This window comes from Biomphalaria glabrata, chromosome 7 (assembly GCF_947242115.1).
Source record: "Biomphalaria glabrata chromosome 7, xgBioGlab47.1, whole genome shotgun sequence".
NCBI lineage: Eukaryota > Metazoa > Mollusca > Gastropoda > Planorbidae > Biomphalaria > Biomphalaria glabrata.
The window spans coordinates 27,807,892-27,835,463 of record NC_074717.1 but is presented as its reverse complement, the minus strand read 5'-3'; the positions used below and the strand labels follow the sequence as shown (position 1 = coordinate 27,835,463).

Sequence of the window (27,572 nt, the reverse complement as noted above, 5' to 3'; positions counted from 1 at the left end):
TTCACAGAGTGCCTAGGTTAGACTCATGAACTTGCCCTTCTTCTACATGAACTGTTATTACCTAGCTTATATCCAGGGCCGGATTTAAGTAAGTGGAGGCCCTGGAGCAGCATTTTTGTGGAGGACCCTACACCTTTTTGAAAGTTTTAATATAAATCTTCTTATTAACAATAATACTTATATCTAAAAGTATCCCATATTTTAGAATAAAGAAATAGAGTACTTGTACATTTAATCTCATTATCCTTCTTTAAAAAAATTAATTAATATGCATATTTTTTTTTTAAGTGTATATTTTTTGAGATAGTGGAGGTAAGGCCCTGGGTTTCTATTAATCTTGATCTTGATTTAAAGTGTAAGAATTAAAGTATTGTCGGTACAAATGTGAAAAATAAAAATGTAAATTTCTGACTCGTCAAAATTCCTCTTGGGGAGACCCCTGGGCAGTTGCCTTGCCTGCCCTCCCTTAAATCCGGCCCTGCTTCTATTAGCTCATTCTGTCTGGTCAAAATCTTGTTCACGTTATTTCTCCTACTCTCAGATTAAGTTGAAACTTTTCACAATTATTCATTTTCAATGACAACACATGAATCATAAAAAAAAAATGAACAAATTAGTTAATTAATTTATTTGTAATTAAATATGCAAAATGTACTAAATTATAAAACAATTGTCTAATGTAGAGAATTAGTTCGTTTGATAAAATGTTCAAACTAACAATGAAGTAATAAAAGCTCAGAAGCAAAACATGTTGGCCTCCCATTTGCCGGCTTGGAGTTTTTAATTCTGTCTCTAGCAGATCTTTTTTATTTTTTGCTGCACAGACACCTCCCAGATGATTGATAACATGATGGATTCAAAATTAGTGATGCAATTTAACTTATTATATTCAAAATTATTGATGCAATTTAACTCATTTTAGTCAAAATTATTGATGCAATTAAACTCTTTATAATCAAAGTTATTGATGCAATTAAGCGACAGTCATTGTCTTTTTGTTCATATTGGCTTCTAGGAAGTTCTCTATTCAGAGAACTATATTATTCACACAAAATGTAGAGTGTCCTTTGTTTGGTCTTTAAGTAGCCTTTTTAAATTCCTGATCTCTTCAAACTTTTCTAATACATTTTTAAATGTTCTTTTATAATAAAGTAAAGTTCCCCTTTCAGACCTTATGGTCTATGGGGCAGATGATGTAAAAGTCATCTGTTTCTATAGCCAACGGTTAATAAGGGTTTCATGTGGCCACCAAAATGTCAGGTACCAGGTGGATTCGGAGGTGCCCAAAGGTCCCGAAATTAAAAAATTTCTTCACCAGACTTGAACCCGGAATCCCCGATTCTGAAGCCAATTGTTTTGTTATTGTTAAATCCTCTGTGAAGCCATCTCTAATCTCTAAACAAAATTGTTTCCGGACTGCTGATAAAAACTTTCATTCACCTAGAGAGGGACAAGGATGTTAGTTTTTCACTTGAGGTTGCCTTGGAATTCTAATTCTTGTGTTAATAGTCATTTTCTTTTTAGTCCACTGGTTATCAATCATTATTACTTCTGGCAATCTTCTGCTTGTTTTTTATCTCTGCATTTCTCAATAGTTATGAATAGTTACTAGATTTTTACTAGTTAGTAAAAAAAAAAAAGGAAACACAAACTCAAAATCTGTTCCCAAAGTGGTCCACCTAGAGTCTTCACCAGGATTTGAACACGGGATTCCGGTTCCAAGTGCTTTACCCCTCAGCCACAGTATCTCCATATATTCATTTAGCGTACACTTATTTATTTAAAAATAATATTTATTAACGTTATCCATACATTCAAAATTATTTAGAACATGTTACATGTAATAAAGAGAAACTAAAAAAGATTTATTCTTCTTACAAAATTAGATTAATTGGCAACTTGAAAAAAATTCTTGACTTATTTTACTATTTTAGTTAGGTAGTGAGCTAGCTAGAAATGATTTGAAAGACTTGGATAGGGTCTACTTGGACCAGACATTCCCCTCGCAAAATAAAAATTAATATCTCCTATGTCATTTGTGAAACAAACCAGACATAGATCTAGCTAGATCTAGACCTGGTTTTAGATCTAAATCTAGATTCAAGATCTGTTTAGGTCTAGAATTAGATCTAGATTCTAGATCTAAATCTAAGTAAGTCTAGATCTAGAAATAGATCTAAGTCTAGTAAGTGTAGATCTAAATCTAGAACTAGATATGGAATCTCAGGATATAGACATAGATTCTACTATATCTAGACTTCAACTCGTATGAATTTACAGGTTTAATCTTAAATTTACTAGCTAGACCTAGGCCAATGTTATGGTCATGAATAGTAGACCTTTACCAATGGCTGGCAATGGTGTAATATGCTGTTCATATCCGATTCATTTCTTATTTAATGTGATACTTTTGTTTACATAATAAATAAATCTGTATCCCTAAGCTGTCAGAAGATAAGTTATTGCCTTAATAATTAAAATTTTGTTGAAATTATTAATACATTTATTATAAATATATCTAGATCTTGGCTCTATTTAGTCTTATTTAGACTGTCAAGTGTAGACCCCTATAATGACGATATGTCAAAACTGCGCGCTATAAAAATAGTTTGTTATTTTTGAAACTTATAACTAAAACGAAATTTGTATCAAAATTCTTTTTTAAAAACAACATCTGAATTAGTATTCTATTCAATGAGTTAGTTAATAAATGGAAAATATATTTTATAATGAACCATTGACACTTTTTTACCATTGTGACCTAAGATGCAATGAATGTATGAATGAATATTAAGTTATTAATGAAGAAGTCCATGACCTTTTAAAAAAAAAGTTACCTCCCCTGATGTCTTTCATTGAAAAGTGGTGTAATTTTTGGAAAAATCTGCTTGCATATATAATTTTAAAAATTAGATGGTTCACTTTCGGAAAAGAAAAAAGTAGCATTTGCATCAGAACTTTGAATGATCTAAAATATCATGATGTCCGATTTTCATTTTCTCTACTGGTTTCTGAGATCTAAACGGGACGGACAGAGAGGCCACACAAAACTAATAGTGTCCTCTTTCGGGGGCGGCTAAAAAAGTAAAGTACCCCTTTCAGACCTTGCCCTCGAAAGTGTAAATGATGTAAAGGTTATCTGTTTCTTTGGCCAGGGTTGAAGAGAGTGTCATGTGGCCACATTTAGGTTAGTTAGTAGACACTTATTTTCAAAGAATGAAATTTCTGATTTCACTATTAATAAATAATATTAGATTCTCAAACTCTGATTCAATGATAGGCTTGACGTAAGTATACTTGCAACATGCAACTGTCAGTATGCTGTCATCAGAATACAATTTTGCAGAGAGAAAATAGTTTCATTAGAAATGTTTGCTCCAATGGATGTAAGCTTAACTATGAAGAGTAAAAGTACACCAGTTTACTGGACTCTTTTTTAAGTTGACATGCAATTTGATAATACTTGGCATGGCATTTTGTCATATTTGATTTAAGTAATTTCAAATGTCATTTTACTATCATTATATTTCTTGTGTCACTTGACATCATACTGGTTAATTGATTTAATTTCACTTGGCATGTTACTACTATCTTTATTTTATTTGTTGTCACTTGACATTTTAGAAACTATTTCCTCTTCTGAAGCTCATCTATTATTCTACTCTGTTTATTGACTTGAATGACTTGACTTATTATCTTCTATATTTACTGAAGTTACTTCTTTCATTCTTTCACTGTAAATACTATTAATGGGCACCATTTGAACTGGGTGTGTGTGTAGGTTAGGAATAGGATTTACTATATCAGTTGCCCTGCTTATGTTAACATGGGCTTGTCAATTGTCTGTTAGAATGTGTTTGATACTTGTGTTGTTTACAGTCATTCATTGTATTAAAGACCTGGTTCTCAACAGTTTGTGTTTTATTAAGTTTATAACACATAGATTAAAATTGTTTTACATAAGGATAATCATTATTGCCATACATGAACTTTTCTTTTCATTAAAACAAGAAATGTGTTGCATTTGTAATTGTTTATCCCCCGTGGTCTACATCTTTCTTTTCTTGAAATATTTTATCTCACAAAGTTTATCTGTATTCATATCTGCCACTTGAGTGTTTTTTTAATGGACACTACTTGTGTAACACTAATTTGTTGGTTACATTAGTATTGTAGAAATTTCCCTTCTCCATATTTCTTACAACTATTTGACTATGGAGCAATGAGTCACAACATTATAGCTCTTTACTATCTGCCACCAAAAGCTGTCCCTAAAGAAATAAATATATATGCTTAGTTTTGACTTTTCTTATCTACTCAGACAGAATGATAGGAAAATCTTTTCTATCACTTATCATTATCCTAATAGCATAATATATATATATTATAGATATTTATACATTTTTAAAAAGTGGTATCATATAAATGTATATATTCATCCTGAACCCTATGGTATAATTGCATACTATGCATTAAGTGCATTAAAGCCAAATTTAATAATGTTTTTGAGGACCATACTATGGTACAAACACTTTCCCAGAGGATTTCCTTAATATTTATAGAACATGTCATTTTGTGTTTTTTTATATTCATTAGTAAACAACAAATGGAAAAAAATCAATTGTATAGTTTTCCACTGGCCCAAAGGATGTCCTGTAACATTGTCACTATACTACAAACTTATTATCTGTTAGAAAGTAAACTGTCACCATCTTTATTCAACTTTTCAGACTTGAAACAAACAGAAGAACGGCGTTAGTTCAGCATAATGATGGGTCACGGCAGTGATGACCACCACATTCATGTTTACAAACTCCTGATAGTGGTGCTGGTCATCTTTGCCCGTTCCTATGACTGTCAGGACTTTAAGAGCAACAATGTGCAGGCACTGTCCAATCTAACCGGCATTGAAGGCGCGGGCAAGGTGCAGGTGCACAATAATGGGCAACAAGGCTTCCACCAGACAGGAGAAGAAGGACGTTCTGCTGATGTGAACCAGCCTGTTCAAGATGCAGTTCATATTGACTTCAACCAAGAGAAGGTGAGTGAGAGCTACGCAGAAGATTTTAAACAAGTATATAATATATGCTGGCAGCCAGGCCTCATTGAGCTGGATATATGTCAATAGAAATGGGCAATTTTTATTTCCCTCAAATTAAAATATTTTTTTTTTCATAACAATTAATTAAGCTAGGTTTCAACTGCTTCAACTCATTAAGGACATTGCTATTTAAGGACATTGTTATTGAATTTCAAATCCTCTATCACTGTCATGTGTTTTTCAACAGTTGATGAGTAAATTACAATTCTATAATAGACATTTTTTTCATTTTCCTCCTTTTATTTTTCATATCTACTCTTTATGTTTTTTTGGTTTGGTTAAATGGGAGTGAATAATGTTTGAGGCTTGGCTGAGAGGCATACATTGTTTTGCTCGAGTTCAAAACCTGCCTTGACTCTTGAGCTGAGTTTTGTTTGCTGAGACAGCTCGGAAACCTTCTCCCAAATAGCCCTCTCCTCACTGGTCCATAAAAGAGATTGGACCATAGTGCACCTAGCAACAAAAAGTATGCTATAGCATGAAGATGCCCATTTCTAAAAGCAATTGAAACAGAAAACTAATGTTACATAATTCTATTGTAGGTGTTTTGTCATTTTAAGCCTAAATAAGCCACTGGCTGAAGATTTAGAGGTAAAATACTACATATGCATCATTGAAGACATTCTGATAAATCCAAATAAATTCTGAACAGCTATAATATATTTGTTTCTCCATTCATACACTTTAGAGAAAGATGTTTTAGTATCACCCCTTGTACTTCCTTTGAAAGGTCAGAAATAGTCTAAAATTATTGGCCTCGTTCCCCCAATATTTGTTTTTTAATGTTACTAGTTGATTACTTTGTATAATTTAGACCTAAACCTTTCTTCTGATATCTAAGTAGAGCACATAGCAGTAAATACAGGAGCCCATATTCTGACTCAACTATTTACTGCTCTGTGGTTGGACACATCACTGTCGGGGGGGGGGGGTAATCTGCATGGGGTGGGGGAGGGAGGAGGTGAGAGGCAATGCTGATGTGGGAGGTGATTCTCTTGTATTTCCTGTTTGGCTTTCCAACACTACTTTACTTTCAATCCTCTGTTCTCCATCATTTTCTTCCAGTTTCTTTATACTGTGCACATTTAGGAGCTATATTCCTTTGTTTTTCCCTTAGCTGCAGTTTATTTTGTACCTTAGTTCTTCAAACTCACTGGATCCATTATATCTCTTGTTCCAGAAATCATCAAATACAACCTACAATCAGCCACTTGCTGGTCAAGCTGTTCAGCAGGAAATCAATGCAGTCCCAAAGGTACCAGAGGATGAGGTCAGTCTCTGATAATTGCATTCATTTCTTTCTTTATATTTCTGAACTATATTGATTCATTTATTGGACGTTGTAGTGTCTTTATTTTTAAGTCCATTAATGGATACGAATTTAAAATAAAATGATCCCAAAGGTACCAGAGGATGAGGTAATGCATAATGATAATTGCATTAGTTTTCTTTTTTTTTTTCTGAAATATATTCATTTATTGATTTGATTTTGTAGTGTCTTTATTTTTAAGTTCATTAGTAAATAAAAATTTAGAATATGTGAATGAATTCTGCACATGCATTTTTCTTAATAACCCACCCATAGCTCTTTTGAGGGAGGGGGACCTTAAGACATTACATATTAAAATGAATGGAATTAAAAAAAACAATAACAAAAAAACAATTTACTCCGTTGTTCTTACTCCACCCTTTATCACTATTGTGTTATAATTAATAAATGCCAAAATAAAATAGTGTTTAAGCATTATTTTTCATTATTAGTTTTTTACAAGTCAATTCAATAAGTTTGAGTTTTGTTTCACACTCAACCACTTATCATTGAGCAACCCAGGTATAACTATGTCTAAAAATTGTTTGTACATCCTAGCCTTTGAACTACCTGTTTTTTATGCATTACTTCATGTTATTACAGAAGCTCCGTGAGCAAGCCTGGTTAAAAGAAATGCACAAGAAAACCCAAGCCAAGTATTTGGAAATGAAGAGGCAGGCTGAACTGGCCAAGACAACTGTTGCTGCAGGCCAGCCAGAAGAGTCTGTTGATAAGAAACTAAGAGATGTAGAGAGGAACATGAAACAGAGGGGTGAGGAAACCATCAAGAAATCTACTGAGCACTTGGTGGTTCAAGGTCAGGCTGACAACAACCGAATTCCTGTTGTAGAAAACAAAGAAAGGCCTGTAGATCGCTTGAGTTTGTCTGATGACCTTGGCAGCAGACGCACAGCCAGCCCAATTTCTGACAGTAACCAGAACAACGTTAATAACAACAATGTCCAAAACAGCAACAGCGACAACAATAATAATATCCCTCAGTGGAACAGCAACAATAATGACAATAACCAACCGCAATTTGGACAGGTTAACGACAACAGGCAGCAAGAATTTCAACAGCAGCCAAATGCTCAGCGTCAGCCTCAGCAGCCACAGATTGGAGGCATCAACCTTAGTTGGGACTGGGAGGACTTCTCCATTATGTTCAATAACTATGGTGCTGCTGAAATGAAAGTCAGACGTGCCCCCCACCCATCCACTGGGGAACCTTGGCCTATGCCACAGTATTACTCCAAGAAAGACAATAAAGTGAGTCATAGAGCAGAGTTGTGTCCCCTGAATCGTTATGTCCCCTGAATCGTTATGTTGTTTTTTTTCTGTGTTTTGTTACATTTGTTTAATTTTCCACACTTGCTCTCTTAGAGATGTTCAAAATATTAAGTGATATAAGACAATTGTTTAAAAAGTTTTAGAAAGTACTGAGACCTTTCTCAGAATAATAAAATATAAACCTAATTAAAATCTAGCAAATAGTTTGCATATATGTATATATATATAACTAGCTGTACTCATCGGTTACGCCAGTTGAATTGTTAATAAGCTTTATATTGTTTATTATGGCTGGAACACTCCCTTATTTTCTTTTGTTTTTTATTTTAATAAACGGGCCACATTTTAACATTCAACCTAACAGACTTTATTAGCCCTTGAATAAGTGTATCTGTTACAATGAAATTTCGTGGCCAGCTCTCTCTTTCCTTCTCTCTATCTCTTTCGATCTCTGGAACCTTTTTTTTTTTTACCTGCGCATCATAATTTCTCCCACTAAGACTTTTATATATAGACCTACTATCGTAAGTGTGAATTCAATGGCTCAAGAAGCTTATTAATTATAGTATATTAGTATATGTAATATCCTCCATATAGAGCCTCATGTAGCCTGTCCAGTCATAGTATGTTTACATAGCGGTGTGCATGACACATGAAGGGGTGACAAAAAGCGATAAAATATATTTTATAATAAAATCGAACGCGTGAATGTAATTGTTTATATAACATTGTTAGTTTAATTTCATCTAGATCTAGAAACTAAACAATTTGAATGCCACAGCAGTCTAGTCAATAAATAAAAACTTTGAGCCTATTATAGTAAAAGACTATACACTTTGTTGTCACTTTAAGGTTGTGTTGCCCTAGATAATGTAGGCTGTAGTGTTGACCTATATAACGCGCCATGATGAATGACGTGTGTGAACACGTCTAATGTATATGTATAGCTATGTTATCAGGTCTAAATGCGCATAAGTAAATCTGAAAGAAAAAAGTAAATTGAAAATGAAGACTTAAAATTAAACCAAATCGGTAGTGGTTGGCTTAAATGCTTTAAAAATACAATGGAAAGTAAATTGTATTTTGTAAGTAGTTTATTATTTAGATAATATGCCTTTATAATGTGCGATATAATGACCTGACATTAATTTGATTTGTATCACTACGCGGCGCATGTAATAGTGCGCACGATTTATGGAAAAGTATGTCATCATGGCTAAAGCTATTCACATTTAGAGCGAACAAATTTATTTATAAATGTTTTGTTAACTCAAATTGGAAGGTTAATTTTCATGAAATAATGAAATGAATAGACACTAATTTTTATGTTCATGTGTAAAAGTAAAAAATTTTGTTTTCTTGAATGAGAGCTAATTTAGGTCTAGAGATTTTCCTCTCTGCACATGCATGACATCTCTGTCTTGTCTCATCATGTAGAAATGGTAAACATGGCTTAGATAAATAAAATACTAAGGCTTTAATAGAGTTGGTCAACTTTTTTTTTTTTTTTGAGGGTCTTAAGTTTGTTTTAGGGCTACAATATGGGTCTAAGTTAGTACCCAAGGAACATGTTTGCCAAGTTGTATAAAGGTTGCTCAAACGGTTTTGATTTCTACTCATGACATACATACACCTTACATTCTACTTTATAGTTAAAGATATTGTTATAAATCTGGTGGTGGCACAAATGGGGGTAGTGGTGTGAGTGTAGTCAGCCCACGCAAATCGCCCCAGGCCAATGCTAGACGAGCGGTCAACCGTGATGAGTTACGACGGTCAGCCGAGACACGACGGTCAGCCGAGACAAGTGTCAACACGACGGTTCGGGAAGGATCAACGTCGTGAACAGAACTCAGGAGCGTCACGAGAGTTGTAGTCATCTCACCACCTAGAAACATCGAGCGGCGTTCTGTCCGGTTCGAGAAGGCCAGTAGGGACCCTATATAAGAGCGGAGGTGTCGCAGTCAAGACAGTTGAGAAAAGGGGCTCAATACAGCAAGGTTCACGACAGAAGGTTCACGAGAGAAGGTTCACGACAGGGATTCAGAACACTGTCGACTACAGCACAGTTCAACGGTGTGGTTCTGTACGGAGCATTACGACGGTTCAGTGCGGAGTACTGTCAAGTACAGTTGAGACAACTGGCATCTTGATCTTGGTCTGCGATCGAGTCCGACACAACGAGCCTAGTGTGTGAAGTCAGTCCTGGACTGTTGAACCCAGTGCAAGCCCGGAACGAGATGGAGAGGTCAGTGCAAGAATTGATACGGCTGAACGGTGTTATCGGAGAGATATTTGTACAGTGTACGTAAAATGTTTGTTTTACATGTTTCGGATGTTCCTTCAGAGTTGAAGATAGTTTACTTCCCAGTCCAAACCTCCCGCAGGACGACGGGGGATGGGAGCGGGCAGGATTTGAACCCTCGACCATCGATAAATCCGAACGACAGTCCAGCGCACAAACCACACGACCAGGCAGCCATACGTGTTGCCAATTGTACAGTATTGGCTGTTATTTATTCAACTATTAAAGTGTTATGTTACTTTGGAGCCCTGGGTTGTCAAGTTCTTTAAGTTGGTGGTGTATGGTGCAGTTTGCAGAGAGCCTGGATAATAGTGAGATTCATAACAATATATATATATATATATATAATTTAGCAGTTAATGTTATTTTTAAAGTCACTGGACCTGAATCCAATTTTTTCATTCATGTCATTTGTAAAATTGAAAGAGCATCTCCCTAATGGCAATGATCCTATACTGGCTTTTATTTTTCAATTTGATTGAATCCTACCTTATTGGATTCTGTTAGATCGGAACCAATCTAATTTTATTTGAATGAAAGTAGGAATTGATTTTTTTAAAATTTATCTCTTGTACTTGTACCCATTCCATGACAGGTGTATCAGATCAGCCGAGATCTTCGTTTTGTCAGCACTGGAATTACATGTGATATCCTCGATGAAGCCCTTGTCCGACATCTCCAGAGGACATTGCGGGGATCTGTAGAGGACATGTATGACAACCTTCAGAACGCGGAGGGTACCAATATTGAAGATCCAGCTTTGCGCTATGAGAAAGATGAGTTTGTCAATGCTCCTGTCATTACCAGTGTGGAAATCAAAGTCAGAAAACCTTGTGATAAATACCCGAGTCTGGAGTCTGATGAGTCATGTGAGTAGAAATATCTTTCCGATGATTTAGTGAAGATACATTAAGTTTCCAAACTAACTCCCCTTGACATTCTCTCCTGAGGGCGCGACGTCCTAACCAATGGGGAGAGGGTGAAGCAATTCTAATTATTTTACAGGAGTATAATTAAAAAGTTCATTGTAGTTATCAATCAAATTTTGAATATTAACCCAGTGAAATGACATTATCAATGTATAAAAAGTTAAAATATTGTAAGATAAAGACTTTGTATCTTCTACTTATAGGATCTTTTAAAATGTTTACCGTTTTTTTGTGTGAGGCATCTGCAAAAATATTGATTACATTTTTTTAAAGAAGACATTTCAAAACGTCTCTACTGACGTGATTTTTTTTTATTGGTCAGAATGGTCAAAATTTTCTACTCAGCATGGTCAAAATTTTCACAAGTGTTTAACAAACTAAAAAGTTCATGGCAAGGCTTCTTACTGAACATGAAGATGATCTTAAAGACATATGTGTGCTATATGTATTTAAAAACATCCCCTGTATAATAGTATTGGCAAATGCTGCCTCCTTCTTTAATAGACTTTTTAAACTAGTATAAATATTGCGCTCAGATTCCAAGAAAATATTTCTTTATCGGAACGTTCCACTTCATTATAATTGAACAGTGAAATGGGCTCTTCTTACTACGAGAAGAAAAATACGATGATGACGACACAAGCTGAGAACTAAAAAAAAACGCTTGGAGGAGCTAACGACGCTTCAACAGACCATCTTGCTGGATGGATAGGGAACCTGATGCTTCTCTAATACTATCTCCTGAAAGAAAAAAATTTTTGGTTATACAGAAGTCTAAAATTATGTACATAGCACTATTTCTGAAAAAAAAAAAGTTTAGTGTGCAGGGGCGCCAACGGTAAAAGTTTTAAGAAACACTGCCTTGAATGTCTCTCACACTTCAGATACAGGCCTTTCACCTCTTCTTAATTGAATTTTATTTAACTTCTTTGTAGTAGAGATAGTACATGATAAACTGAAGGAAAATTAGTTAGCTCAGAAATGCTGAAAAATGCTTGGTGACAGGGGCTTTGCCCTGTACCTTGATAGATTATCAATAGATGACAAAGGTAGCGGCAAACTTACATTTTAGATGGTAGTAAAAGTTTGAATAACACAGCAAAATGTTATACCGTTTCTATCTAAAAGTCTAACGTAGGAAACAAGTTTAGGTGATTTTAATAAGTATATATTTTAAAATTTGCAGAACTATTGAAAAAATGTCATAAACAATTAATTTTCACATAGAATTGACTAATTTTAAATTTGTGCAAAAATTGATAAAAATAAGTAATCAGTTTATTGTATTGGATCAACAAAATGAATTTCTATTCTCTTTTTCTCTCCCTCTCTCTCTTGTTCCTCCCACTCTCATGGTTAAGAATGCTACAGTAACTTTGTCAAAATGATCCTTTATTTTAATCCATCAAGTTATATCCAAATGAATTTCATTTCAGATGATTTGGTGGTCAAGAAAAAGAAAACATACATTTGGGCCAATGAGATTTGGGGAGTACTTCGAGGATTGGAAACCTTTGGTCAGCTGGTGTGGACAGGACCTAAGGATAATATTGTAAGTCTTATACTTTTTACTGTTTATTTTCAAATCATGTTCACTTGGATGCATTGATATCAAACTTCCATCCCTTTAGAATGGTAGATAGTGTGGTCAGACTAGTTCTATATAAATGATTGTACTAAAATGAACAATTTCTACAATTTATTAGAGATAGAAGCTTAGAATTCAAATGAGTCATAACATTGAAGTTTTTGAAATACACTATAAAATCTGATTGGTGATGAGCAATCCAATACAGTCTACATACAAACAATTTCTTCTTTGTACATTTGATTAGTTTAGTCTACTGCCTTACTCATTGAATAATGATAATGATCACAGCGGCAGCTTATTGCAAAAAAAAAAAGTCATTACAACTCTAGAGATGTCCTACAACTCAGTCTGGTTGAGGGGGAGAGGACAAGTTTTATCTCTGCACCAGGAACTATTTTCTCAGCTACCATCTCTATCAGCAATGAACACTTTCCTAGTTGTTTTGAGATTATCCTTGAATCATTTCTGTCCTCTTTGAGAATATTTTCCTTTTCTTAAATGACAAAAGAAAACTTTCTTAAGACTGGGAAAACAGTTTAACTATGATTTGTAAATCCTATAGGATAGTATAGTTCTTTAATAGATTAGCACATGAAAGCACTTCCATGTCATTTTTTTGTTCTTTCATGCATTGTTGAGAAGGTTACTGAGGCTGGTCTTGTTCAAATTGTCTTGGAATAAATCAATCCTAATAGCTTTGTCTGTACTGTAGATCCTGTGTTGTATTTTAATATTTGAATTTATTCTACCAGAGATTTTTTTTGTAACATCCATTTTTTGTTTTATATTGTACCAAAATGTTTCTTTTGAATATATGTCTATGATGTATATTTTCCATTCATCTTGGGATAGTTTTATGTCTACCGTGGTGACAACACCCTTTTTTTAAAAATTAAAACAAAATTTTTTGGTGAGGGTTCCACATGCCAACATCAGATGTTAATTTTTTTGTTTGCATTTCTTTCTTCCTCCCCAGCTTTATATTAAAGAAACTGTGGTCAGTGATTATCCAAGATTTCCCCATCGTGGTCTGCATGTAGACACATCAAGACATTACCTCTTCAAAGAAGTGCTTCTTGATATATTGGTAAGGTGTTACCATTGAGTAAATCTCTTTAGGAATGAGACATGCACAGCCATGCTCAATCATATGAAGTTCTAATGAATTGTATTGTACCTGGGCATATTTTCAGATGACAAACGATGTACTGGTATAGAGTTTGTAGGCTAATTTTTAAAGTTTTATTATTAATTATTTTCAGTGTTTTTTTTTAATAGTAGTACTGAAACTTCTAGTAATTTTTAGTAAATTTTTTAGCTATCATTCTCCTATGAACTTATCCTACTGCTTGTTTCAAAACCCTCATAACTAGAATTAGTTTCTGGAAAAAAAAAAACTAACAGGATTTTTATGCCATGCATGGTTGCAAAATATAATTTTGGTAGAATATTTGAAACATCATAGAAAGATGTTTTTTTATACCCTGCATAGAAATTTCCCTTGAAATTGTTTTTGTAATAGGGTTTTACAAATAATTTAGAATGACATACAGTTACATTATTACTCTTTTATGGTGTAGGATAACAAAATATTTACTTACAGGCATGCACACACAGACAAACACAGATTACTTGACTTGTTCTAATACTTGTTTCTGGTTCAAAATGTTGATTCTATTTCATTTGTTTGTTTCACAGGATAGCATGGAAATGAACAAACTGAATGTGTTCCACTGGCATATAGTTGATGACCAGTCCTTTCCTTATGAGAGTCAGGTCTACCCTGAACTGAGCAGGAAGGGAGCCTTTCACCCAACATATGTCTATAGCCTGGAGGACATCAGTGAGATCATAGAGTACGCTAGGATGCGTGGTATTCGGGTCATGCCTGAGTTTGATACACCAGGTACAGGCTGACCAAAATAATAGCAATTAATCATTTGTATTTTTTTTTTCTTTTTTTTTCACAGTAAGACAAAAAAACAACAACAACAAAAGGAATGAAGGTTTATGAAGTTAAGATGTAAATCTGATTCTAATGATAATTGATTACTGAAGAATGTAGCTTTCATTAAAACAGTGACGTCCAAAAGCCTGCAGGCCTTATTTGGCCCTTGAGAAACTTCTTTCACTTTGCATAATGAAGTTGTAAGCTGTGCACTGAGGATGTCAATTGGCTTATCATAATACAGTTGTTGTTTTTTTTCATAACACTTTTGGGCTAATGCTACATGACATTAGATCAGGAGAGGCCAACCTATGGAGCGTTGCACAATTACAAGTGGCACACCATACCCCTGATTAAAAAAAAAAAAGCATGTTTTTTTGTAAAATAATTATAACCAATTTTTAGGGGGAAAAAAGTACAAAAGAATTTTAACTCACTAGCTATTAGGATTACCAAATTGATTTCATGTTTACATAGATGTTCTTCATTTCATTAGCCTTTTAAAAAAAAGTCTACTGACATTTATGATGTTGTCCAGTTAAGCTTTTTTTTATAAGAGGGATTGATTAAAATTTTAACCTCGGTGAAGAACTGCCTTGAGTGTCACTCCATGAAAAAAAAAAGGGTCGGACATATTGATTAAAGCAAAGTCATGTCCAGAAAGCATCAACAAAAATGTAAGTACTAATGGAGCACTGTCAATTACTGGTAGAGATGCTGGAACTGTGACATTGCTTGAAAATATTTTTGGTTGCCCCCTTCTGAACTATTATTGTATTATACAGCAAGAAGCTCTGTGTGTAGGAATTTGGAATTTGCAGCATGTTATGATACAATCTTTACAAAAGTGTGTGAACAAAATTAGAGCAAGTGAGTTAAACAGAAGAGATTTCAGAGAATATTGTGAACTGTTAGCTATGGAATATAGTGATCTCAACCTTAATTGTGAGGTGTGTTGGCTTCCTAAAGGAAAAGTTCTCATAATATTTTGTTAACTAAAAAATATTGTAACAAATACTATAGTAGCCCTTTCAAAACTTGTGATCTATGTGGTAGATAATATAAAGGCTGTAAGTTTCTATGGTTAATGAGGGTGACGTGTGGCCAGAATAACGCCCAACTGCCCTTAGTTTCCCCAGCTAGTGTCAGGTATCCTGTGGGTTTACTCTGTGGGGCATCCTAAAATAGTTGAACCTGAGACCCTTTCGTTTGGAATCCAAGCATTTAGGAGTTTTTAAAAAGGAAAGATGAGCTGCCTGAAGAAAGAGCAGTTTTGATGACAAGAGGGTGTTTGATTCAGCATTTTAGTTGATGTCACTAGCCATCATAGAGACCTAAATTTAAAACTGCGGGGAAGGAAAAATTGTTTCCTTGTTAAGTAAATAATATTAATTGATTTAAAATGAAGTTAAAGATGTTTATATCTCAAAAACATAAATTTGGGACAGTTTTCAATTTAGAAGGAACAAAGAGAATATTTGAAGTCAATTATTCAAAATACATTGAAAGAAATCAAATTATTACAAGATTAATGATTTTGATGGAGAAGTACACTGCATGCTTGTGTTTTAAATCCATTTTCGCTTACTGAACGAGATATTCTTATAACATCTAGTAATATACAAACAGAAGTCCTTTATCTGAAAACACATTCAGGAAGTACTGAAATGCTTAATTTTTGTCGTTCTTTACCATGTGAACATTTTTCAGAACTAAGAAAATTTGCCCAAATGGCTATCAATTCATATCAACATAATATGCAAGCAAGCATTTTTGCCCATGAAAATGTTAAAAAAACTGAGGTTGTTATTGTCCAATTCAAATTTGAAGATTGGTCTGTGGCGTTCAGTTATGAATTTAACTCCTAATGCTACAGATTCATATCAATTTGGCATATCATATTGGCACAGTTATCTATTCTAGATCATAAAAAGCTATTGTGACATATACTTATGATTGTGCACATTTAAATCTGAATTTAGAACTATTGCAATTTGTATTCCTATATGAACCAATTGTAATAGAAGAAGTATGAACAAGTATAACTTCAAGTAAAGCATAATATTCGAGAGCTACTAATAAATAAGACAGAAATAAATGGATTTTACATTTTGTCACATAATGTCAAATATATTTTTGGAATGAATAGACTGAACTAAAATCACAGTTAGCTAAACATAACTGAATAGTAGAAAAATGAAGTCACTTCCATTGATTGCATACACAAATACAAGTGGTCTAATCAAATTAACAGTTTAAAAAAAAAAATGTCAAAAGACAAAAGAATTAATAATTATCTGAATGTCTGTGTTACTGTATCTTTATTTATATAGTCTGCAAACTATTTGAAAGAATGAATGACATCATGCTGTTTCTATTTGTGCTGATTTCTTGGAAAGAAAGGAAAAATAACATAATCTCAAGATATTCAAGGCAATAAATAATCTTTCAAAAGTCAGAAACAGTTTATGACCAGGTCAGACATGATCATGGTTCAGCAATCACACATTCAATAGAGAGGACTGTATGTCATCACAATGTTAACAGTCATTTACAAGTGATAAATGTATAACAGACGGATATATTGATCTATATATTGTTTGAACACATCTCTGAGAGACTAGCTGTATTACCCAAATGTGGACAAAAAGAACTAAATTAGCATTATGTGTTTATAGTTGAATGGAAGGTGTCTTCTAAGGTTTTATTCATGACAAAGGCTGTGTTATAGACCATTTGAACCTTTCTCTTTTGATGAATGCTTTTAAAAACTTACTTATTGTTGACTTGGCTTTCTTAGGTCACACCTATTCCTGGGGCTTGAGCCGTCCTGAACTGTTGACTCAGTGCTACTCTGGCAGTAGCCCAGTTAAAGGCTACTTAGGGCCCATTGATCCTAGCAAAAATTCCACCTATAGATTTCTCAAGACACTGTTTCAGGAAGTCATGGATGTATTTAAAGATCAATACCTGCACTTGGGAGGGGATGAAGTACCCTTAGGTTGTTGGTAAGTGTTACACAAATGATTTGGTTCTAGTTAGGACCTGTCTGACTTATGATCTGGTTACAAAATTCTTAGCTACTTTTATTCTCCATATGTTAATTGACAATTTTTTTTTTTTTTTTTTACTTGTAATATCTTATTCCCAGTGCTGGTACTCAGTGATGGATTGCCTAACTTTTAACTACTAATAAATTAGTACAAGATACAAGACACCGATAGCAAAGACAAACAGACACAAACACTCTTTTGTTCCCCTGGCAATCAAATCATTAAATAAGAACAATCTGGTATAAACTTTGTCACATGTAAATTATGAGTGAGTCTGGTGTGAAAGTACACTTTGGTTTCTTATAGTTATAATGTTTTTTGTTTGGTGTAGTGCACAAATTGTAAGACAAATTTCCTTACGGATAATAAAGATTATTATTATTATTATTAATAATTATAAAAGTAATATTTTTTTCCCCACATTGAAAAAGGTGCCGTGCTGTCACAAAAATAGCACTGCTTATCCCTATTGATTTATTCTGATCATGAGTGTGGCTGTTGTTTCTTTTTTAATCACGTCCTTGTCTGCTTCTAGTTATTCTTGTGCATTTATTAATGAAACCATCTATGAAGTATTGACAAATAAAATGTAAGAAGTTTCTGACTGATTCACTTTTCAGGCAATCCAATGCTGAGGTCATGGCCTTTGCTACTGAACTTGCCAAGTTGCGACAGAGCCAACAGCAACAACCTAATGCTCAGTCTGTCAACTCCAACCAACAGTTCCAGAGTTGGTCCATCTGGTCTGACGATGTGAAACGAGTTTATGAATATTATGAAAATAGGTGAAGTTTATTTATATTGCCGTTGTGATTGAACTTCAGAACTTCCTTTCTTTAAGGCAAAGACTTCATCAACAGTTTTTCTTTGGTTTGAAATAGTCACCATTTTAGTAAAGATTTTTTTTTATAAATTATGTTTTCCATTATATGAATTTATCAAACTAAATACAGCTTTGCTATTATCTGACCATTTTTCTAGCTCTAGATCCAATAAAGTTCAAATTTGTTCTTATCAGCTGAAATGTCACTAACTCTATAAATGAAAGTTAAAAGATTATGTTTGGTTAAATTTAGATTAAATCAACTAACATTAACTTTAGGCTTATTACAAGCCTAGACCTACAGTATACGTGCCTGATTCCATTTTATTGTGAATCCACATAAATTTTAAATGGTTAATATCAAAATTTCCCCACATTTTGTTACCCGGTACCTATTTTTAGATTCTGACACGATTGTTCTGCATAGGGTAACAAAAATTCCAGCTTTCACAAGTGCAGGTATATAGCCATTTTAAGAAATGCCTGGAAAAGCGGGTTCATGCTCTGGTGGAGTTAATATAGTGCATGAATTAAGATTGAAATGTACATGTTTAATCAAATATTTGATACCTACTGTCAACCAGATTGATCCAGATCCTGAATGAATTAGGAAAGAAGAGAAAGAAGGGAATTAAATACATCATGTGGCAAGAAGTCATGAACAACAACCTTCAGGTAGTCAGCTGACATTATTTCAACTAGTTTAGGGAGAAAGATGTTCAATATTATTTAGTATATAAGTATCCATAAAATAGTTGAAAATCTCTGCTCTCTGAGCGCAACATTTAGGCCCACTATCCAGACTGATTGGAGGTGCTTGGAAAGGTGAAAGTATCACATGAAGAGGTGCATAGATCCAAAGAATATTTTGCAGAGATTTTTAAAATTAATTTGAACTACTTGTTTCATTGTTAGGTCAGAAACTTTTCAATATTCCTCAGTATTGATTTGTATTAATCCATCCCAGTGGCACTAGAACCTGTGAAGAGCCTTGGCCTTCTATAGCACATCTTTCCATTCTGATCTATCCAGCGCTTTATGTCTCCATGCCTGGACTCTTAGCTGTTATAGATCTTCCTCTACATCTTCTGTTCTTTGACATTCTTTCGAGGTGACAGCCCAACGTAATCTGTTCCTTTTTATTTCTTATTTCTGTCACTTTGGAGGTGTCTTCAATTAACCAGTATATTTCTTGGTTGGTGTGAGTCCTTCATCTGGTTTCCTCATGTATGGCACCATAAATTTTTCTGAAGATTTTCCTTTCAATTTGTATTAATACTAATTAATAATTTAATCTGACACTGATATTTATTTTTTAACTTTCTATGACAAATTTAAAAATGAGTATTATTTTTAAAATGAGTTGTCTTTCATACTAAATAAAATAATAAATTGTTTAATAATATTGTTTGTGTCTGTTTTCAGTTGCCTAATGACACCATCATTCAGGTCTGGATGGGGGATATGGGAGATGTGATGAGGGCTACCTCCCTAGGCTATCATGTACTCTATTCCACATGTTGGTACATGGACCACATTGAGTATGGAACTAAATGGCCCAAATACTACAACTGTGATCCAGTAGATGCCAGTTATGGTAGGATATGCTACGTTTTTGTAGATTTTTAAAAAATACGGCAATATATTTTAATTAAATAAAGATAATAAACTCTGCTTTCTAAATTGATGTAATCATAGTTAGTAATTCAAAAGTATAATTGATCTATTAAGTGCTCTTAAAATTCTATAATTTTAACAATGTTATTGATGTTTCTGATTTAATCTGCTTAGTACACAATTATGATTACCTTGTAAATAAGTTAAAATATATGTCATGTAGTCAAGTTTTTAGTCAAGTTTTTTTAATCCTAAGACTCTAGTTTCAAATTGAGTTCTCCTAGCTTTCTATGCTATCTCACGTTTATTGAGAAAAAAAAACTCTATCACATTTCCATTGAGTTGACCAAACCTTACACTTGTCAGTTATTGACTAGAGAAATCTGTGTACTATACTTCAGCTTTAGAGCAGTGAACTTTATAGGTTAATAATTTTTTGATTCCAACCAATGATGTTTTAGGTTATCACATTGATGAGAAAAAAGTTCTGGGTGGAGAGGCAGCTTTTTGGTCAGAATATTTTACCAATGAGAATCTCATCCCCATGATGTGGTAAGTTTGGCTGAGGAATAGTTAACTTAGAATGAGATATGATCAATTTTCAGGTACATGTAATAACTTGGAAGGTAAAATCTTTGGTTAAGCTTAAACGAACTTGGAGAAAAAAACAAAGCAATGCCAGGATTGTGTTGGTCCCTTTAAGCCATTCTTTCTCTGGGGGTAAGGCCACAAGAAGTCTTAAGGAACACACTGTGCTATAGTATTAATCCTAATGAGCTATCTTATTACCATGCATGAAAGACTCACTAAAACAACTCTTGTGGTTCTAAGTGTATTCAACCTGGCTTTATCCATAAGATAGTAGGTCCCTGAGAAGTGGGTATTACCCTATGTTCAGTCTTACTTAACCTATTGTGTTCTAAGCTGTAGACGCTCATTGGGTTTATGTCTGTCCAATGGAAGAAGTTTCTTCTTATTCACAACAGACAATAAAGATTTGATTATGTTACTTGTGTTATTCTATGGATAGTCAAGATCTGATTTTCTTACACTGCAGGCCTAGAGCATCAGCAGCTGCAGAAAGATTATGGAGCAGTAAAGATGTGAGAAATCTAGACAAAGCAGCAGAAAGGTTAACTGAACATCGTTGTCGAATGTTGAAGTAAGTGAACAATATCGGCAAACTTTTAGTTGTAGTTATGTTCCCCCTACATTCAACTGATTGTCATATTGTTGTTTTTTTTTTGTTATTCTCTGTTTCTAAATCTAAAATTCTTGAATTGACCAGTGACTTTTGGTTTTGTTTTCAGGAGAGGAATTAATGCTGGTGAGATTAATGGGCCTGGCTACTGTCTACATGCCCCACCAAGACGTCGTCTGTTTAATGACACTGTTGGTTGTCAGGGTGGTAATTGCAGCCGCACACATAATATTGTACACATTGAGGACATTCAGTTGACTCTGAGTCAAAAAGGAAGTCTAGCAGATTGTGGCAGTGTGAGTCTAGTAGTATTTCTCTTATATAGAACAGAGTTCCTGACCTCAACAAAACGTTTTTATTTCTAGAACAAGTAGTTCAACAAAAAGACTTTCTTAGTTTTCATATTGGAATTAGGAATGTACTAGTAGGTAATGGGAAAAGTGTGTTGCTATATATATATATATATATACCAGTGTGATAATTACAGTTGAATAGAACCTTTAAAAATTGACCATCAAAAATTCTTTTGAAATATTGTTTGTAATCCTCAAACTTAAAATGTCATTTCTTGGATATCTTTATCCAGAGCATAGCATTAAACTCTTGTTAAGCTCCTTTAAACCCAAAACTCTTGTCTACAGAATTGTTAAAGGCCTCAATACATTTTTGGCCTCAAGGGTGCCACTTAGGTGATTTGAAATTGGTGTTATTGCTATAAATATTTGCAGCTTTATGAGAACTTAACTTTTGTTACCTAGAATATCAATTTTTTTTTGTTACTGTGTAGAAGGCTACTCATGATATGATAGAGATCATATACTATGAATTATCTATTGAATGATTATTTTTTAATTATTTTTTTTTACAGTTTTTCAACAAAGGAGGTATTAGTGCTTTTATTGTTTTACTTCTGGTGCTGCTGGCTCTAGCAGCATTGTATGCACTGTCCAAGTCATCCTCTAAGTTGCACAGACTTCGCATCTGTAAGAACCGGTCTATCCTGTTGGTGTTTGTGGTGGTTATACTGGTGTACTTCCTCTGCTACACCACCATCTGGATGCGAGGTTTTGAATTTTCAGGCTCATTCCACAAAACATTGCAGGAAGATAATCTCTCCGAGGCTGGACATGGCCATAACAAACTGACCACCTCCTAGCATGAGTACTAGGTCCAAGAGATCCAGTTGTAAGGAGGACTAAGCAAGTCATTATGGAAAGCAAGAGCTCTTGTAGCTAGTGGGATGACAGAATGAACTATCAAAACATTGAAATCACCCACAGGTTTGACTTGGTCCAGTCTCTCCTCTTTGAGTTGTGTACTAGGATAGATAGTCTGGGTCTTATCTGTACCACTGACCATTGTTTGTAAGGTAGAGACCGGTGACGAATACTTGATTACCTTTTATTTTTAGGGTAATTTTTAATGTGACTTTTCTTTGTTTAAACATAAATTTATCATAACATGGTATTTCATTCATTTTTTTTAATGCTTAAAAAAAATGTTGACCAGACATCCAGTAATATTTTCAAATTAAAAAGACTGAATAGACAATAGTTGTAGAAATAAGCAGTTTTTCTAATTCAGAAATATTTGTGACATTGATTTGTTACTTATGTTGTTAGCGAGATTGACTCTGACTGACTGCTTCAAAAATGACAGCATAAATAACTTTGGATCAGCTCAATTAAAAGAAAAAAAATGTTCTCACTGACTGAGAAGAAAGGTTACCATGTTTTTGAAAGAATTTTTTTTTTATTGAGTTGGCTTTAAACTTGTACACTTTTTACAAATCTGGACAATTAAGTAGACACCTAGATGAGTAGTACATTATCCAATAATATGGTTCATGTTTTCTTAATATACAACAGAAGCTGGCAGTGTCATATGTTGATATACTTTCAAATATTCTTTGGTTCAAATGTTTGTTGACATTATTCCTTTAGTTAGAACATTTCTATTGGTCTCTAGCCAAAGCTTTTTTCCATAGGTTTTGTTGATGGATGTGCAGCCCTGAATTATGTTGTTGTTGTTTCTTTTTCATGTTTGTGTTGTTTTTTTTTAACATTTGACTTAATTTCCAGTCCTAAACATTGTGATACAGTTGACTAGAACTATGTTATATGATACAGTCATCTAGAACTATGCTATATGATACAGTGGTCTAGAACTCTGTTATATCATACAATGGTCTAGAACTATGTTATATGATACAGTGGTCTAGAACTATGTTATATGATACAGTGGTCTAGAACTCTGTTATATGATACAGTGGTCTAGAACTCTGTTATATGATACAGTGGTCTAGAACTCTGTTATATGATACAGTGGTCTAGAAATCTGTTAGATCTCATTGAACATCAGATAGACATTTATAAGAAGAGAAGGACAAGTTATTATTTTCATTTTTATTTAAAATTTTTAAAAGTTTAAAAAAAAAAAAGATTAAAATCCAAAACCTTTAGCGTAGTTTGTCTTCTGTTTGGTCAGTTGTACATCAGACCTGGGCATTACTAACCCCAAAATCATTTTTGTATGTCAAAAGTGCACTCCAAGAAATCATGGCCAAACAGTGAGCTCCAACTGTTAATTATTGGCCTCAATTAACATAGATTGAAATTATAGCTAAAAGTGTGTGTAAATTGTGTTTTGTGACAATGTTTCACAACTTCGGCAATGCCTGGCTCTTTTTCAAGGATTAGTAAAGAAACAAAAAAAAAACTATTTGAATGTATTTTTCTAATAGGGAGAAACTTTGAAAAGCCAAATCAGCTGAGGTGGTATATGGCAGAAACAAAATGTTCAAGATACCTCTGTAGTGACAAATTCTATTTATTTCAATGCCTTTGATATTTGGTATGATAACAAGTCAACTTAGGAATGCGATAACCAATTTGTTGGAACTCATAAAGAAACAAAAATTACAAAGCAAGACATGCAAACCTATTTGCACCAATAAAACTGCCCATGTTTGATTCTGTTGAATAACCTGCATGTAAATAGTGACCCAGTCTCTCATTGAATTGAACTTTATTGCCTAACCTTAGATTATGTAGCCAGCAATTAGTGAAAGCCTTGTTGTCTGACATAGCTTGAACTAAGTTTTTTTTTTTTTTCATCATATGTATGCATGCTTTTTTTTTTTATTTACATTTCTTTATAAATGTCTGCATGACTAATAAGAATGTCTCCTCCCCCCCCCCCCCCTCTTCTTTGTCCACCCCTCTGCATGTGTGTACACGTCTGCATTGCTATTGTAAAGTACCCTTCTAATACCCGGAAGTGAATTGTGAATTTCCCATGATTGTAACCATTGATTTCTAGACCTGATTGTTTGGCTGAGCTTGCCCCTTCCTCCTAATGCACACCTTTATAGAATTGTTTGTATTACTTAGATTTGACTGAAGAGTTCTGAAGGAAGGGGAAGTCATTCTCCCTAACCTAGTTTTTGTTTGAAATGTTGGTTGTTTTATTTTTCATTCAATGCATAATGACTCATTTCTTCTACACTTTGCCATAAGCATCCATTGTTTTATTTACTATTATAATATATTCTTTACATACATTGAATTATGTACAAATTGTTATACCATGTCTCTGGCCTAGTAGAATCCAAAGTTTTTATACAGTTCCTGTTTATATTTTGTTTTTGGTCCTAAAACAGAACTCTACATTTATTTGTTTTGGTGGAAGTATTACTCTATTGATGATGCATAACATAAACAATTCACTTTTGAACCAACAGCCTGTGATGTAGTCCTTGTGTTCAGCTTGGTCTCAGCCTGGTCTAGACTTGAGCATCGCTAGTGTACATGATGTAGTGCAGTAGAGAGTGGGTTTGAATCCAACTGGCTGTTTGGATTGGCTTGGAATGAACTCACTTGGCCATACTTGCTTGATACAGTGGATTCACAGTGTGCCAAAAAGCCTGAGACTAGACCTCCTTTGTTCAATTATTTGTGGACATTTTAAAACTGGGATTTGGGCTCTAGTTTTATATTTCTCATTGAACCTCATTCTAATAGTTTCAAGTTCAGATTTTGTCACATTTAAAAAAAAATAGACTTATTGTAATTTATAGGACAAATAACATTTACGTAGACAATAAAGAAACTTAGGGTGGAGTGTAACTGAGGTGTTGACACCTTGGCCATTTAACCTCTTAATAAAACATGCAGGTTTTTGCAAGTACAAGCAGCAGTTTTGGCCAGGCCTATGTTATTGTCTTCTCGTGGCTGTGCTTTATAATGCATTCTATCATTCTTTTTGAATCCAGTCTTAGCTCTGCCCACCTAAACATTTATCAATAAAAATGTGTTTCAAGTTTTGATGACTGGTACCTATATCAGTATCACACGCTCCTTGGGTATCTTTGAGGGTCAACTCTTCTTTAGAACTTGATTATACCAACCGATTTATGATTTGTTTGACTTATTTTTTTCATTCATTTTTGAACATTGTCAGTAAAATATGTTTGTATTGTTTCTTTCATTTGTGTTGTGTCCAATAGGTTGACTATTTAGTGACTCCACCAACTTAGTGACTCTTCTAATGTCATGAACTTTGCTCAGTCATGGCTTAAAGAAGTCATTTTGAAGTCTGCATTGTTTGACATGGGTGTGAAAGGCTGCGTTTTTTTTCTTGAATGAAAAGGGAAATAATTAGAATTTATTTTGATCATTCTGAGGATGTTCCCTGAATTTTAAGTCTTCAAAAAGAGCTGCTATTCCAACCATATTTATTTGATAGTAAATCACTTTTATTATCAGCAACAATGACAGCATGCAGGAGGTGGGTAAGCTGCAAAAAATGACCAGGACTGACCAGCTTGTCTCTTTAGAGGGAGCATGTAACAGTAAAGAATAGAATTATCTTCTTGGAAAGCTTTGAGGGAGATGGTTCTCAGCTAAACTGTTTCATTTGACAAACAAAGTGTAGATCTTTTAAAAATCAGAACATAACTTGATAAACTGACAAAACTTTTTCTTCATTTTTACTATGTAACTGTGTGAGCTTATGACCTCTGAACTTGGAAAGAAAAGTTTGTAACATGTCTTGAAGTGAGAGCTTGATTTACATGAGAAGCTGTTCATGGCACAAATTGATAAATGCATTCAAGATGTATTGTATTAGTGGATGAGAACACAACTACATTGTCTCTATGTATTGAGGTTTTGCTTATTTTCTTAGGTCTGGCAGATGGATGTGTGCTGAATCATCTTTCATTCACATACTAAACTAATCTCTAGGCCATGGGTGTAGGTCCACACAGTTTATGTGTTCTGCTGCCATTGTTGTGGTCATCTTGGTTTTGTTGTTTCCTTTTGGTGGAGTCAGCAATAAAACATAGTGCGCAATACGCTATCACCCTCCCACTCCAACATCTAATTGTTTAATGGTACACTAGCTGATGTACTGTGTTGTCAGTGACACCAACATGCCACTAGCTGATGTACTGTGTTGTCAGTGACACCAACATGCCACTAGCTGATGTACTGTGTTGTCAGTGACACCAACATGCCTCTAGCTGATGCACTGTGTTGTCAGTGACACCAACATGCCACTAGCTGATGCACTGTGTTGTCAGTGACACCAACATGCCACTAGCTGATGCACTGTGTTGTCAGTGACACCAACATGCCACTAGCTGATGCACTGTGTTGTCAGTGACACCAACATGCCACTAGCTGATGCACTGTGTTGTCAGTGACACCAACATGCCACTAGCTGATGCACTGTGTTGTCAGTGACACCAACATGCCACTAGCTGATGCACTGTGTTGTCAGTGACACCAACATGCCACTAGCTGATGCACTGTGTTGTCAGTGACACCAACATGCCACTAGCTGATGCACTGTGTTGTCAGTGACACCAACATGCCACTTGCTGATGTACTGTGTTGTCAGTGACACCACATGTCACTAGCTGATGTACTGTGTTGTCAGAGACACCACATGCCACTAGTGGATGTACTGTGTTGTCAGAGACACCACATGCCACTAGTGGATGTCATGAAGTAGATATATTTCAATTAAAATGGACAATTTTGTGGCTTTTGTGTTTATTTATTGTTTTCATTTTAGTTATGTTTTTGTGAATAAATCACTTAGTTATAAAATCAGACAAAAGAAAAAAGAATATTATGGTTTTAAAAAAAGAATTTGATCCACAGAGTATGATTCTATTTAGTCTTTTCTCTGAAACAAAAACAAATCACTTTGTCATTACTATTTGACACTTCATGGTCTGTCATTTTTAAGTCTATTCACACAACACACCAAATAAAGTCACTATATACCTTGTCTTATCTTCTTCAATTCACACAACACACCAAATAAAGTCACTATATACCTTGTCTTATCTTCTTCAATTCACACAACACACCAAATAAAGTCACTATATACCTT

At 34.3% G+C, this 27,572-nt stretch overlaps 1 protein-coding gene across 6 annotated transcripts in view; it reads left to right on the top strand.

Moving 5' to 3' along the window:
* Positions 1 to 27,216, top strand: part of LOC106069853 (beta-hexosaminidase subunit alpha-like) — an 80,610-nt gene extending 53,394 nt beyond the window's left edge. For 5 of the 6 annotated variants that reach the window (XM_056034630.1, XM_056034625.1, XM_056034628.1 and 2 more), the window contains 15 exons: positions 4,731 to 5,041; positions 6,282 to 6,371; positions 7,014 to 7,679; positions 10,601 to 10,874; positions 12,371 to 12,486; positions 13,502 to 13,612; positions 14,224 to 14,431; positions 17,274 to 17,481; positions 18,147 to 18,311; positions 18,934 to 19,024; positions 19,775 to 19,946; positions 20,428 to 20,518; positions 21,024 to 21,128; positions 21,277 to 21,463; positions 22,036 to 27,216. In XM_056034630.1, the coding sequence (XP_055890605.1) occupies positions 4,769 to 5,041; positions 6,282 to 6,371; positions 7,014 to 7,679; positions 10,601 to 10,874; positions 12,371 to 12,486; positions 13,502 to 13,612; positions 14,224 to 14,431; positions 17,274 to 17,481; positions 18,147 to 18,311; positions 18,934 to 19,024; positions 19,775 to 19,946; positions 20,428 to 20,518; positions 21,024 to 21,128; positions 21,277 to 21,463; positions 22,036 to 22,323 (3,045 nt within the window). In that variant the 5' untranslated portion in view covers positions 4,731 to 4,768 and the 3' untranslated portion in view covers positions 22,324 to 27,216. Of the gene's footprint in view, positions 1 to 4,730; positions 5,042 to 6,281; positions 6,372 to 6,502; positions 6,520 to 7,013; positions 7,680 to 10,600; positions 10,875 to 12,370; positions 12,487 to 13,501; positions 13,613 to 14,223; positions 14,432 to 17,273; positions 17,482 to 18,146; positions 18,312 to 18,933; positions 19,025 to 19,774; positions 19,947 to 20,427; positions 20,519 to 21,023; positions 21,129 to 21,276; positions 21,464 to 22,035 lie in introns of those variants that run through there. The other variant, XM_013229640.2, reaches the window with a different exon arrangement.
* Positions 27,217 to 27,572: the final 356 nt, after the last annotated feature.